Source organism: Drosophila rhopaloa, unplaced genomic scaffold (genome assembly GCF_018152115.1).
Source record: "Drosophila rhopaloa isolate 14029-0021.01 unplaced genomic scaffold, ASM1815211v1 contig_115, whole genome shotgun sequence".
Classification (NCBI taxonomy): domain Eukaryota; kingdom Metazoa; phylum Arthropoda; class Insecta; order Diptera; family Drosophilidae; genus Drosophila; species Drosophila rhopaloa.
This window is the reverse complement of record NW_025334990.1, coordinates 11,401,684-11,414,591: the sequence shown is the minus strand read 5'-3', so window position 1 is coordinate 11,414,591 and position 12,908 is coordinate 11,401,684. Positions and strand designations below refer to the sequence as shown.

Sequence of the window (12,908 nt, the reverse complement as noted above, 5' to 3'; positions counted from 1 at the left end):
AAAACTGGTAAAAAAAAATTTCCCGACTCCGTGACAATGCGTATTATAGCATTGCCGTGACCAGGATTCGAACCTGGGTTACCACGGCCACAACGTGGGGTCCTAACCACTAGACGATCACGGCTACGTCGGGTTGTTGGATCAGGTCTTCCAAAATCGCAGCTGGTCACCTGATGGTCTATAATAATTAGCAAAAGAAAATGGCATTCCAAAATCGCAGCTGCTCACTTGGTGGTCTACAATAATTAGCAAAAAAAAAAGCAAATTCAAAGATCGCTTTATGGAAGATTACAAAATAGTCAATGTTTAACATTAAGACGATGGGCGGACAAATATATCTTTAGGGCTTAAACCCCAAAAAAAACTTCAACAAATATTAAAGCAAATAAAAAAAATACCCGACTCCGTGACAATGTTTGTTTCAACATTGCCGTGACCAGGATTCGAACCTGGGTTACCACGGCCACAACGTGGGGTCCTAACCACTAGACGATCACGGCTACGCCGGGTGATGAAGGACGGCGGTCAAATGACAGCTTTCAAAGAAATCAGTCGCGACTTCAATCCCAACAATCTTAAAAAGCTATAAAAAACGTAGATTGTAACAGAAGATTGTTTTTATTTATTATTTATTTTAAAAATTATGACGACCTTAAATTTATAAGTATTTTTCGAGAAATGGTTTACTTATAAAAGAAAAAAAATGGTATGCAATTAAATTATAAAGTCCGGTTAATTATTGCAAAATGCCATGGTCAGATGCCTTTCACTGGGCGTTTCATTCGGCCGTTCACTTTTTAAGCTATAGTCAAACACCCAAGACACGAATTTTGTCACGACTCGAACAAAACTACTTTAGAAGAATTATTTTTAATTATAGTAGAAACGTGCGGAATTTGGAAGCCATTTATATTATCTTTAAAAATTGCAGGCACCAAAATACAACGTTTCTGAATTTTTATAAATTATTTTTTAACCATTTTACTTATCTTAGGTTATATTTCTTACACTTAATTGTGTATTGAAATGGATTGAATCTTGTTCCTATTTTTAGATATACAATATCTATTTTGACTTTATTATTTGTAGTTCGTTAAAAAGCTATATCCTTTAAAATCCATACGCATAGTTTCCGCTCTTAGGAAAAAAATTACAAAATTTGTGACAAAAATTTAACTTTCTGTCCCACTGTGCATAGTAAGACCTTTTCACCAATGTTAATTTGACAAGTATATTAACGTTAAAAAGTCAGATTGTACTAAAGATTATTTATTCCTAAGTGTTGGGAGTCAAAATTTAACTTTTATTATAACCTTGAATATAATAAATATACTAAATATAAACTTTCTCGATAATTGCAAAAATAACATGTCTCTTGCTTTTAAACTGAGCTTGCATACGGCAAATAAACATAAGGGCATGGCTTTGTCAACTAGTTATATTGATCAGAAATAAAAAGTTAGACTATTATGTTTTAAACATTGTCTATTATAATATTAATTACTTTATTTTTTTCTAGAAAAAAAAGCCCATCTCCGTGACAATGTTTGTTTCAACATTGCCGTGACCAGGATTCGAACCTGGGTTACCACGGCCACAACGTGGGGTCCTAACCACTAGACGATCACGGCTACGACAGGCTGTTGATTGTTTGCGGCCAGAAACCAAATCTAAGCTCCAGTGTTGGAGATCCCCTCATTGAAAGTATAGATTGACCTTATAAGAACGCAAATTGTAAAAGAAATAGTATGTACAAGCAAAAAAAGAAGAGTTTCAATAACAATGTAATAATTTTTGCTCAAAAAACGTAAACAGTTTTATTGATAAATCGAACGCCAGGTGGCGACAAACTTAACACACGTTACCCAACACTTTTCGATTGTTATTAAGCACTGCCTTTAAACAGCTGTTTTTGCAAAAAGAGAAAAAACAATGAGCAACTATAAAGCTATAGAAATCCCAGATTCCGACGAGGAATCGTCGAGTGAAGTTGACGAGAAGATGGGTCCGAAACGGTGTAAGACACCCCCCAGAGGTTCCAGCGCCAAAACCAAAATATGCAAGGAACACACCCCTAAAACAACAATCGTTGACAGAACGGAACCGGATTCGGCGGGTAGTCCTAAAATCTCGATTTTTGGTCCGGATTCAACATCCCCTTCCTCCTCGGATAAGACGGGCACATCACCAAGCACCTCGGCAGATGTGAGCGGTAAAGCCGGACGCCACAGGGCCAGGAAGAGCCAGCATGGCGCCAGACGCATAAGTCCTGACCTCCAGTTCGAGTCGGTTGCTCTGGAGGCGGGTGAGAGAGGAGACTCTAAAGCCCCCAAGCAACCCAAGTTGGAGACGGACTCGTCGAACTCGCAGGACAAGGTGAGCACGGCCATTAGGAATCTGGTGCAGAGCGAGGAGATGCAGGAGCTCATAAAACAGATCGCCAACGAACGAGTGCGCTGCAACTTCCTGCTGGCCACCTACCAGCTTCCGGACATGAACTTCGCTCTCAACACTCCCATGGATACGCTCCGAGTCCAGTTCCGTGAGCGCGTCAAGCAGCGTCGGGATCGCGGGAACCCCACTTCATCCACTGCTGTTCCAACCGCATCCGTCAGCAGCCAAAAAGGATCCGGCAAGGGAGCTTTGAAAGGAAAGCCTCAGACTTAAATCAGCTTTATATCTCATGGTTGGTATTAAAATTGAAAAATAATGTAAAATTATTAATACTGAATAGATTAAAAACAACTCTTTTATTTAAGTCAATAGCACTTTAAGAAGTTTGTACAAATATGAAACTACAAAAATTATGACATTCTGTACTAAAAACACAAATGAAATAGTAAAATTAAACTCGAAAATAAACTAATTTTTTGTAGGGAACGAGAACAGTATGCGCTCAAGATTATGTCAATAAATAAAAACATTTTGTAATAAATTTAAAAGTCCATACCAATTTATTTTTATTTTTTGAATGTTCAGATTTAATCACCAGATGAAGAGATATCAAAAATTGATATATATTAATGTAATGTTAATAGATATTGTGGCTTTGTTGTTCCTAACATAGTATATAAAGTATGCGCAAACTTGGGTTTGTTGTAATTTTTTGCGCACGGCGGTGAAGGCAGTCATTTGACCGCCGTCCGTCATCACCCGGCGTAGCCGTGATCGTCTAGTGGTTAGGACCCCACGTTGTGGCCGTGGTAACCCAGGTTCGAATCCTGGTCACGGCAATGTTGAAACAAACATTGTCACGGAGTCGGGATTTTTTTTTGTATTTGTTTTAATTTTTGTTAACATTTTTTTTTTGGGCTTAAGATAATTGTTATATTACCGCTCGGTCCCTTATTATATACATCGTTTTTTTCAAGTCCATGTCTCAAAGATCTTGATTTTCTAACGCTAACGTTGAAACGGTCATCTCGGCGTTAGTTATACTTTTAAAAGTTTGGTCTGATTTTGGACAAACCCTGAAGATACATATATCAATTACATTTCTGCTAATTGTTAAACAAAGATCTTACATTTTCTTTCATTTTCTTTTGCTAATTATTGTGGACCATCAGGTGACCAGCTGCGATTTTGGAAGGCCTTGTCCCACAACCCGACGTAGCCGTGATCGTCTAGTGGTTAGGACCCCACGTTGTGGCCGTGGTAACCCAGGTTCGAATCCTGGTCACGGCAATGCTTCAACATGCATTGTCACGGAGTCGGGAAATTTTTTAACCAATATTTTTTTTTTTCTTACATAAAACCTGTTGAGTTTTCAGCCAATCAACACAAATCCGTTGGCTTAGGATCAATTTATGGCAAACTTGCTTAATTCTCTAAATCTGCATTTCAATATTTCATTTTGTCGTTAATCAATTTTTTTTACCCATTTTCATGTTAGTTATTAGTTAAGTTTTTGATTACTTCAAAAAATGGGTCCTCTAATTGGACTTCTGGATTCCATAACTTTACTAAATTTAATCCGATTCCAAAGTGACATACCTTTTAAGACTTGTATTTTAATTCTCTAAAAAACAGCATTCAAAATTTTTCATTTAACGTTGATCAAAATGTTGACCCATTTTCATGTTAGATATTTCTAAGTTTTCGATGACTTGAAAAAAGGGGTCCCAAAATTCGACTTCTAGATTCCATAACTTTACCAAATTTAGTCCGATTCCAAAGTGGCATACCTCTTAAGACTCGTGAATTGATTCTCTAAAAATCTGCATTTAAAATTTTCATTTTAACGTTGGTCAAAATTTTGAACCATTTTCATGTTGGTTATTTCTTAAATTTTGACCCATTTTCATGTTGGTTATTTCTTAATTTCCAATGACTTAAAAAATGATGTCCCAAGACTGGACTTCTAGATTCCATAACTTTATCAAATTCAGCCCGATTCCAAAGTGGCATACCTCTTAAGACTCGTGAATTGATTCCCTTAAAATCTGCATTTAAAATTTTCATTTTAACGTTGGTCAAAATTTTGAGCCATTTTCATGTTGGTTATTTCTTAATTTTCAATGACTTAAAAAAATATGTCCCAAAATTGGAATTCTAGATTCCAAAACTTTGCAAATTTAATCCGATTCCAAAGTGGCATACCTCTTAAGACTCGTGATTTGATTCTCTAAAAATCTGCATTTAAAATTTTCATTTTAACGTTGGTGAAAAATTTGGACCCATTTTCATGTCAGTTATTACTAAGTTTTTGATGACTTCAAAAAAGGGGTCCCAAAACTCGACTTCTAGATTCCATAACTTTAGCAAATTTAATCCGATTTCAAAGTGACATATACCTCTTAACACTTCTTTTCTGATTCTCTTAAAATCTGCATTCAAATTTAACATTTTAACGTTAATGCATTTTTTGAGTTTTTAAGTTGCCGATGACTTGAAGATTGTTAACCAACAGAAGATAGTTAACAACTGGATTCTAGAGTCCATAACTTTAAAAAATTTAATCCTACCATCCATACCTCTTAAGAATTGTGGGTCAATTCTCTAAAAATCTCTGTGTGCCTAGCCTTTTTTTGCATGAACAAAAGTTCTTCACATGAAATCATATGTTATGCTAGTTCGAAATTCAAAAATCGATAGCTCATAGAGTTTTAAGACCTTTAATTCATTAAAGTGTTATAAACTTTTGTAAGCTTCAAAAATATTTCTGGCGAAGTCTAAAATGGATTTTACCAAAACGTCCAGCGTTGAGGAAAGTGAAAATACCGAGAATATAACGCATGCTAAAAACTTGCACAAAAATGTATCGAAATTTTACGAGACCATAGGAAATGTTTCCCGAAACATGCGCAAGGATGATTGGACGTACTTGCAACGCCATCCGGAGATCCGAGCCATAATTCGGGTGATTACAGCCGAGGCGATCAAAGCGAAGCCATCAAATATATTCCAATTTACAGCACATTTATTTTCTAACGATAACTATGAAGAGTTCGTTGAAAAGGTATTAATTATAATACTCTTTAGTGACATTTGAAAATAGTAATAACGATTTCCTTTTTCTAGATCAACAAGCAACTGAAGTGGGTTAACGAGCAGTTGAGAGGAGGCACATGGAATCCTGCAGATGGAGATATTCCCTTTCCAGAATCCAGCGAAACGTCTTCGGAAAATCATTGCGAAACTGTTTTTGAAACTTCTAAAGAATTGGATGAGACCGAAAAATTAGTTTGTCCTGAAAATTTTAAGCCTAGCTGTAAAAAATGTTGAAGCATTTAAACTTGAAAAAATGTAAATTGATGGCAGGAAATAAGCTACATATTTTGGCATTTTAAAAATTTATAAGCGAATTGTAAAGAAAAAACATGTTAAGCAATTTAATTAAATTCTAATATATACGTATATATATATAGGATCTAATTAAAAATATTTGAGTTTATTAAAAATTGTATTTAAAATATCCTAATTTCAGATATTTTAAAATGAAAATGAAATTTACCAGCACTAGGAATACAACTTGACAAGATAGAGGTGCCAGACTACACAAACTTCCAGTCTGGCAGCCCCGCTGTGAAAATGAGACCCAAAGAAGGCGAAAAGATTACTTTTTTTGCGCGGAAAAAAACATTTTTGAGTGTTGTGTAATTTGATAAGCAGTAAAAAACAGTTGATATATTCAAGTTACTTGCCACCAAACAGCCAAATAAATGAAAATACGTCAGGAGTGTCCAAATCAAGGACAGATTGCGAGGTCACGAAATAGAGGGGAAGCCATTTTGCGTGGTGAGTGTCTCCCCAAAACCCGCCCCCGCCGCCACCACCCACTGCCCCTCCTCTTAGTTTTGTTTTGCTACGCACTTTCGCCGCCCAACACAAAAACAAAAGCGTTCTCTATGAAATTCAAGTCCATTATTGTTTATTTTCGATTAAAGTGAATAAAATAATAATGCACTTGAAAAGCGAGTTGCATGACCAATTTCCGATAGCTATGAAACCCAATTTGCCGGCCGGTAAACGAAAGAGCAAGCAAAAGGGAAACCAAGAAAATGTCATTCGTGCGTTGACTTTGAAAAGCTAGAGTTGTGTCTGAATTATTCCCGGGAAAAAAGTTCTTTTCAGCGGAGTTTTTGCGCAGAACAGACGGAAAAATGATGCCCCAAGATAGGAAAATTCTGAGGTGACAGTCACCGGCCGGAAATACACACAAATCTAGTCAAAATTACGTGATTTAATGTAATTTAATTTATATTTCTCATAGGCAACATACACGCCAGAATCAGAACCAAAATCCGAATCCTCGGCGCTCCAGGTTCAATAACAATTACCACGCCAAGATGGGCAGCAACTCCAAAGCGGATCCCATCTCGCTGACCTTCCACGACTCCTGCCTGCGAATGTCTGATGTCCAGCTGCTCCATGGACCCCACTGGCTGAACGATCAGATCCTGAGCTTCTACTATGAGTACCTGTCGCACATGAAGTACAAGACGAACTCGGACCTGCACTTTATCGCCCCGGAGGTGACGCAGTGCATGAAGTACATGGACAACCAGGAGCTGGAGCAGCTCCTCGACCAGAGCCAGGCCACTGGCAAACCCTTCATTTTCTTTGCCCTGAATGACAACGAGACCACCGAGGCCGGTGGCACCCACTGGTCACTGCTGGTCTTCTCGCGGCCGGAAAAGACATTCTATCACTTTGATTCCTATGGAAACAACAATACGGGCAATTCCGTGGAGCTGATGAACAAGATCAAGGAGCTGCTGGGCGTCCGTCTGGCCAAATTCCGGCCCATGCGCTGCCTCCAACAAGCCAACGGCTACGACTGCGGCATCCACGTCATCTGCATGACAGACCACATAGCCGACTACCTGAACAGGTACGAGGTGATCGACGGACTGCCCTCACTGCACATCGACACCGTCAAGGCCAAGCGCACCGAGCTGCTCAAGCTAATCCTCTCGCTTGGCGGCAAGGGTTAGAGCATGCGGGGGGATTCACGGATTCCTGGATTCCCGCCGACAGCCAGTAGTTTTAAGAGACCAAATTACGAATGTAACTCGCACCTAGGTGTTGCTTGAGAATGAGGGAGGGCAGCCACCGGAGGAGGCTCATGTGAATACGATATCCTTGATATTGCTAATTTTAATTTCCTTAGTTCCCCTTGACGAATAAGAATGTTTATTTGAAAAGCAGTGCCAGGCACTGAAAAAAGAAAACAATACAAGTCCACCAATGGAGGGGTGCGTCGGCATATCTCTATGTATGGTCTTTCAAATAAAAATTGTTTACACGCATAGCGCGTTGGATTCGAATTCAGCATTCTTATTTCCGTTTGTTTGGCCAAGCGGCTTCTGTCGCCGTATAACTTAAATTTCACAAAAAACACCGCATCTTAGGTTGCAATTATTTATTATAAATGCTAAACGGGAACAGATCCTTACGATCATTGATTAGTTTACGATTAAAAACACATACAAAATAGATAAAACCACATCGAAAAGTGATATTACAAGGAATACCTTTTATCACCAGGCGAATGCTTTGGTGGGTGGGATTTTGAACGGGAGAGTGGGTTAAGGGTGGAGTCCAAAAGTATGCCCTGATCACTACTATCTAACATCTAGCTAAGCTGCATACTAACGGGTACGCAAATAGTTGAGACTTGCCTTACAGGCGAACTTCGGGCTTGGCCCAGCCGCCGAAGGCTCGCTCTAGTTCCTCTGCCACAGCCAAACACAGCCGATCCTGGTTGAAGTTGGCGATAATTTGTACGCCCAGCGGCAGGCCCTCACTTCCCAATTTGCCCAACGGCACAGCAGTAGCCGGGAAGCCCAGCACATTCACAATACCCGTATACGCAAAGTTAATGGGTCGCGTAATGGGCTCATTGTGATAAGGAGCCACCGTCGGATGCGTGGGGTAGATCAGGACTCCGTTATCGCCCAGCAAGCTCTGAAGCTCCGACCTCAGCTCATTACGCTTTCGCACTAGGTGGTCGTACTTGGGCGACCCGTGCTTGCACTGGGCACTATCCATGATAGCCGTTGACAGGCCAATAAATGTGTGTTTGGAAGCACCAAACAGCCACTTGAACAACTCCAGGTACGTGTTGATATCGTGCGTCAGGTTGCCCAGCTGGTAGGCGAATCCATGGCCGCTGTCGTCGCGCATATTGGCGAACCAGATGGCAGCCGACTGGCGGAATTGTGGCAACTGGATGCGCTCGACTTTCTGACTGCCAAACTTCTCGCTCAGATGCTGCACCACGAGTTTCATGGCCTATAGTAGGGAAGATTATTCATAAGAGTTCTCAAATATACAAATAACAGATTACTTTACCTGTCTCAAATCAGGATCAACGGGGGAAATCAAACGGCCACCGCCATCAGACTCTTGATAAAAGAAATTCATTTTTTTCAGGTCCACATCCTCGTCCAGATTGAGCAGTGCAGCCTTCTCGCCCGCCATAATCCTCAGCATGGGTCGCAAATCCTCGGCAAATCGTGACATGGGCCCCAGGCCCAGGAAAGAGTTTTGCTCCTCACTGAAGGGAGCTGGGAACTGACCCACATTGGACACCACCAGCTTGCTGGGCTTGTGACCAAAAATGCCATTGAAAAAAGCCGGCATTCGAATAGAGCCGCCAATGTCCGAGCCCAAGCCAAAGGCGGAGGCAGCCGCCGACTGGATGCAGCCTTCGCCACCGCTGGATCCGCCTACAATGCGGTTCGTGTCATAGGCATTCCTCGTCCTTCCGTGCACTGTGTTGTTGCTCTCCCACCACATGCACACCTCGGAAACATTGGTGAGGGCGAAGGGAATGGCTCCAGCCTTGCGCATCAAAGCCATGGCATCCGCATCCTGCGAACCGCGCACATCCCGACGTTCGTAGAGTCCAGCTGTGTGAAGCATGCCTAAAGGAAAAGTAAACTTTTCATTAGCGCGATTATAAGAAGTTAAAGTGCTCTACGCACCCTTGACCGATATGCAATCCTTGGTTGTGATGGGCACTCCCAGGAAGGGTTTCTGTTTGGCCAGCTCCTCTACGCTGTATTGACCAGATTTGATCAAGGCATCCGCTTCAGCTGCTTCCCTTAAAGCTTGATCGTACCGCTCATCCACCACACAGTTTAGAACGGGGTTCACCTCCTTAATGCGCCGGATAAAGGATTCCAGAACCTGGACACTGCTTAGCTGAAATAATGGAATTATTTAGGTATATTTTGTATATAATTACTTAATTCACTCACCTCTTGATTGCGGATCTTCCTGGCCAGCGATGTGGCCGACTCCAACAGAATGGGGTCCGTGATCGGGGGAACACTCTCACCTTTGTGGCCATAGATCAGCCGGAAGATAAAACGAATGACGGCCTGTAGAAGGCCAAAGATGTAGCCGCCGATGGCCCGAGCCAATGGAACACGGTTCTCCATTTCGCCGGATTTAAGGAATGTACGGCTGAAGAACTGCAACTACTTGGAATCAGAATCGGAATTGTGGGTGTTTATGTTTGATCTCTTTGCTGTGGCCCATGTGTTATTGCTCTAGAAAATTTTAACGTGTGCAAAAATTAAAATACATGGATTAAAAATTCTTTAAAAACATGCAACATATATCTGTATAAATAAATTGCGTTGTGTCGACATTTTTAAGCGGTTTAATATCGAAAAAATGTAAATATTTGTACTGCGAAAAAAAAAACAATATGTAATTTGCCAGCTGGGTGGGAATAAATAGGGGTAACTAGGTATTCGGAATGGCCTTCAAAAATCTCTCGGATTTATGGTTAGCAATTCAGTCATTAAAGTTGATAAAAACTTTTATGAATATAATGGTTCCTAATAACGAATTTAGCCTGTGAGAAAATTCCATGGAATATTGCAATATTAACGAAAGCATATCCACTCATGTGAACGTTTATATACTCTAGAATAAATAGGAAAATAATAACTTGAAAAAAAGTATAAATTCAGAATTATATTTGTTTATCAGTTCTGTATATCACTTCTCCTAGGTAGCGTGTCATTTATTTGAGATATGGGCAATCATTTACTCGTGTCTGGGCCGACCATAATTAAATAGACCCGCCACTTAATGGGGTGTCCCAGATAGTCCACACCTGTGGCTGACTCATAGGTGAATATGAACTCGTAAAAACATGGAAAAATTGTACCAGAGAATTATTTTCCAAATTCCATGTACAATGTATTTATAAGTAAGAAACCGCATTTATTCCCTCATATAATTGCAAAAGTGCTTTCCATAAACAAATTAACTCAAACGTGTGCTAAAAGTTGGCAAATAACGACAGACAGATCAGATAAAATATGGAGGAAAACGTGTTTTTCTCTATGGCAAAGAAAAGCTAAAGCAAACTTACTAGCGCGCTTTTCGGAAAAGGTTGTTTAAACAAACGACTTTACCTGTTTGAGTCGTAAATATTCGTTATTTACAGAACACAACAACGGAAACTTTTGAAGCGAAAAGATACGAGCACAGAGGCTCAGAATAAATATTGAAACGAGGCAATTTAATATTCTGTAGCCATATGTTTGGCCAGAATAAGGATTTTCTTTATTATCTTATCATGAGTGTGCTGCAGACAGCTAATTCACTGCTTAAATATAAGAAGATAATGGCACAGAGTACAGCGGACCGTGGTGAGTAAACTATTATCCCCATTAGAACTCCAAATTGTTCTGAAGAAAAAATCCCATGTGATGTGATAAGTAAAGTGAGTCATACGTACATAGGTCGCAGCCGTTTGTTTATGCCAGGCGTTGGCGATAAAAAACAATCATTAAACTAACATTGTACAATCCAAATAGTGTTCCGTATGTGATTAGTGGCAATTCAAAGTTCCCATTGCTTATCACATTGTGCTTATCGCAAACATGTTTCCCGAGTTATATTATTTTAATGAAAGCGCCTTTTAACATATCGCAGTTTGCTCGGCCTGCTAATTGAATTGCCAGACATTCGAATGCAAAGAGTGCATTATAATCAATTTCGCACTCGCAAATCGGGAGAGGGAGGTGATTGCACAGGGGGAGGTGACAGTTTGTCAGACCCTGACTTTGACTACGGGAACAATATAGGAGTAACACCGCATATAGCCTTTACAAATTATACAGAGCACGCCATACAGAGTTCACAACACTCTTTTAAATGAGTTTTATTAGGAAGAAATTTTGAAATGTTTTCATGTAGATTGATTGGATGTCATTATAACAATTTAAGACAACATTTCCTTGGTGCTTAATAAATCATATTTTTATTTCAATCGCCTAGCAATTGATTTGTTCAAAGGTCAATGGGCTCTGATGCAAAACGATAATCGCGCCGTAATCGGGGATTTAAGTGGACAATCCGATAAGATTAGCCATAAATACTTGTCGCTGAGTTTGAATTTGGCACAGTGGCCAAAATACTTAACTGTCATTTACGATTGTACGAGACCTGTTGCATTCAATTGGAAACTAGAGAGGGGAAGAGAGCACTCGCTCTTAATGGCATGCCATTTCCAATTAGGAAATAGAGGGGGGGCTATTGATTTCCAAGTAGAGGGTGTGATATATTACATACATATGTACACAAAAGGTGGAATAGCAAAGGCCACGACCGGCGAATAAGTTTGTGAGAAAGGGGGAGGTAAAGTGGGAGGGCCAGGGGAATACCCCGGACGTGTGCCAAGTGACATCATTTCGCCATTTCCATTTCCAGCATATGCTTTGTTTGGTTTACAAATTCATTAAGTGTTATTTGGCACTATACATACAAACATATATGTATATATGTATGTATTAAGCTTTGTTTACTTGATGGCGCGCGAAAAAACAAAATAATAAAACAGACAAATACACCCCAGCTGACGTCACAAGAGTCCGTAACAATGGAACCAGAATTTAATAAAATAAGGCACAAGAGATAAAATAAGGACAATGCAAAAGTGACTTTTGTTCTATTTCACAAAAAACCGGTTGTCAACTGATTATTAGCGGTTACTGTGCGTGTGGGTGTATTTGCAATCACATAATTGCACTTTATACACTGTAAAGTTCGCGGAATGGCACGAAATCCGAGATAATCAGATATACATACACAGAACAGTCGAGTACTTCGCAGACATGCCAAACAAAAACTATTATTTACCCGCGACAAAGTAAGTCCGATCAGATGGGCGATTTTTTTAAAACATAAAGAACTAGTGTGACCGTGGATGGAGTGACTCAAAAAACTAGTTAACTGCAGAAAATATACCGAAAAAATTTAATTTTTTTAAACCAATGGTGGTTTTTATCTTGAAGTATTTCAGAACAAATAATTAGGCCATTTATATTATTTTAAACATTATTAGGTTTATTGCAATTAAATGAACCAGTAAGGAAACCAGAACACAGAAAAAGTAGAAGGGATTTTAGTAACATAACATTTGTAATATAATTGAAGTC

The 12,908-nt window shown here is 39.7% G+C and overlaps 4 protein-coding genes and 5 non-coding genes across 11 annotated transcripts; 5 read left to right on the top strand and 4 right to left on the bottom strand.

Annotated features, from left to right (window-relative positions):
- Window positions 1-52: 52 nt before the first annotated feature.
- Window positions 53-124, bottom strand: Trnah-gug. Its single transcript has one exon. It is a non-coding gene; the product is annotated as a tRNA-His (tRNA).
- A 304-nt stretch (window positions 125-428) lies between these two features.
- Window positions 429-500, bottom strand: Trnah-gug. Its single transcript has one exon. It is a non-coding gene; the product is annotated as a tRNA-His (tRNA).
- A 1,059-nt stretch (window positions 501-1,559) lies between these two features.
- Window positions 1,560-1,631, bottom strand: Trnah-gug. Its single transcript has one exon. It is a non-coding gene; the product is annotated as a tRNA-His (tRNA).
- Window positions 1,632-1,902: 271 nt separating this feature from the next.
- On the top strand, window positions 1,903-2,957 carry LOC108046193. The gene has a single exon (XM_017125772.2). It carries the CDS (start codon window positions 1,933-1,935, stop codon window positions 2,665-2,667), a length of 735 nt encoding a protein of 244 aa, XP_016981261.1. The 5' UTR covers window positions 1,903-1,932; the 3' UTR covers window positions 2,668-2,957.
- Window positions 2,958-3,161: 204 nt separating this feature from the next.
- Trnah-gug lies at window positions 3,162-3,233 on the top strand. The gene has a single exon. It is a non-coding gene; the product is annotated as a tRNA-His (tRNA).
- A 379-nt stretch (window positions 3,234-3,612) lies between these two features.
- On the top strand, window positions 3,613-3,684 carry Trnah-gug. The gene has a single exon. It is a non-coding gene; the product is annotated as a tRNA-His (tRNA).
- Window positions 3,685-5,092: 1,408 nt separating this feature from the next.
- Window positions 5,093-5,849, top strand: LOC108046209. The gene is made up of 2 exons (XM_017125792.2): window positions 5,093-5,458; window positions 5,521-5,849. The coding sequence occupies exons 1-2, from the start codon at window positions 5,177-5,179 to the stop codon at window positions 5,722-5,724; spliced, it is 486 nt and encodes a 161-aa protein (XP_016981281.1). The 5' UTR covers window positions 5,093-5,176; the 3' UTR covers window positions 5,725-5,849.
- A 169-nt stretch (window positions 5,850-6,018) lies between these two features.
- Window positions 6,019-7,769, top strand: LOC108046245 (sentrin-specific protease 8). 2 transcript variants are annotated; one of them, XM_017125850.2, is made up of 2 exons: window positions 6,019-6,237; window positions 6,713-7,769. In XM_017125850.2, the coding sequence occupies exon 2, from the start codon at window positions 6,789-6,791 to the stop codon at window positions 7,434-7,436; it is 648 nt and encodes a 215-aa protein (XP_016981339.1). In that variant the 5' UTR covers window positions 6,019-6,237; window positions 6,713-6,788; the 3' UTR covers window positions 7,437-7,769. The 2 variants fall into 2 exon arrangements, with proteins under 2 accessions (XP_016981339.1, XP_016981338.1); XM_017125849.2 differs by lacking the exon at window positions 6,019-6,237 and adding an exon at window positions 6,531-6,631.
- An 80-nt stretch (window positions 7,770-7,849) lies between these two features.
- LOC108046244 (fatty-acid amide hydrolase 2-A) lies at window positions 7,850-12,703 on the bottom strand. Of its 2 annotated transcripts, none has more exons than XM_017125847.1 (5): window positions 12,610-12,703; window positions 9,708-10,001; window positions 9,432-9,651; window positions 8,797-9,371; window positions 7,850-8,736 (listed from the first exon to the last, which is right to left on the bottom strand). In XM_017125847.1, exons 2-5 carry the CDS (start codon window positions 9,888-9,890, stop codon window positions 8,125-8,127), a joined length of 1,590 nt encoding a protein of 529 aa, XP_016981336.1. In that variant the 5' UTR covers window positions 9,891-10,001; window positions 12,610-12,703; the 3' UTR covers window positions 7,850-8,124. The 2 variants fall into 2 exon arrangements, with proteins under 2 accessions (XP_016981336.1, XP_016981335.1); XM_017125846.1 differs by having other exon boundaries at window positions 12,559-12,685.
- Window positions 12,704-12,908: the final 205 nt, after the last annotated feature.

Coding starts and splice junctions, on each gene's coding strand:
- LOC108046193 (XM_017125772.2), top strand. CDS start 1,933: ATGAGCAACTATAAAGCTATAGAAATCCCAGATTCCGACGAGGAATCG.
- LOC108046209 (XM_017125792.2), top strand. CDS start 5,177: ATGGATTTTACCAAAACGTCCAGCGTTGAGGAAAGTGAAAATACCGAG. Junction 5,459..5,520: donor ATGAAGAGTTCGTTGAAAAG/GTATTAATTATA, acceptor TCCTTTTTCTAG/ATCAACAAGCAACTGAAGTG.
- LOC108046245 (XM_017125849.2), top strand. CDS start 6,603: ATGATGCCCCAAGATAGGAAAATTCTGAG. Junction 6,632..6,712: donor CAAGATAGGAAAATTCTGAG/GTGACAGTCACC, acceptor TATTTCTCATAG/GCAACATACACGCCAGAATC.
- LOC108046244 (XM_017125847.1), bottom strand. CDS start 9,890: ATGGAGAACCGTGTTCCATTGGCTCGGGCCATCGGCGGCTACATCTTT. Junction 9,372..9,431: donor GGATTGCATATCGGTCAAGG/GTGCGTAGAGCA, acceptor CTTTTCCTTTAG/GCATGCTTCACACAGCTGGA. Junction 8,737..8,796: donor TTGATCCTGATTTGAGACAG/GTAAAGTAATCT, acceptor TCCCTACTATAG/GCCATGAAACTCGTGGTGCA.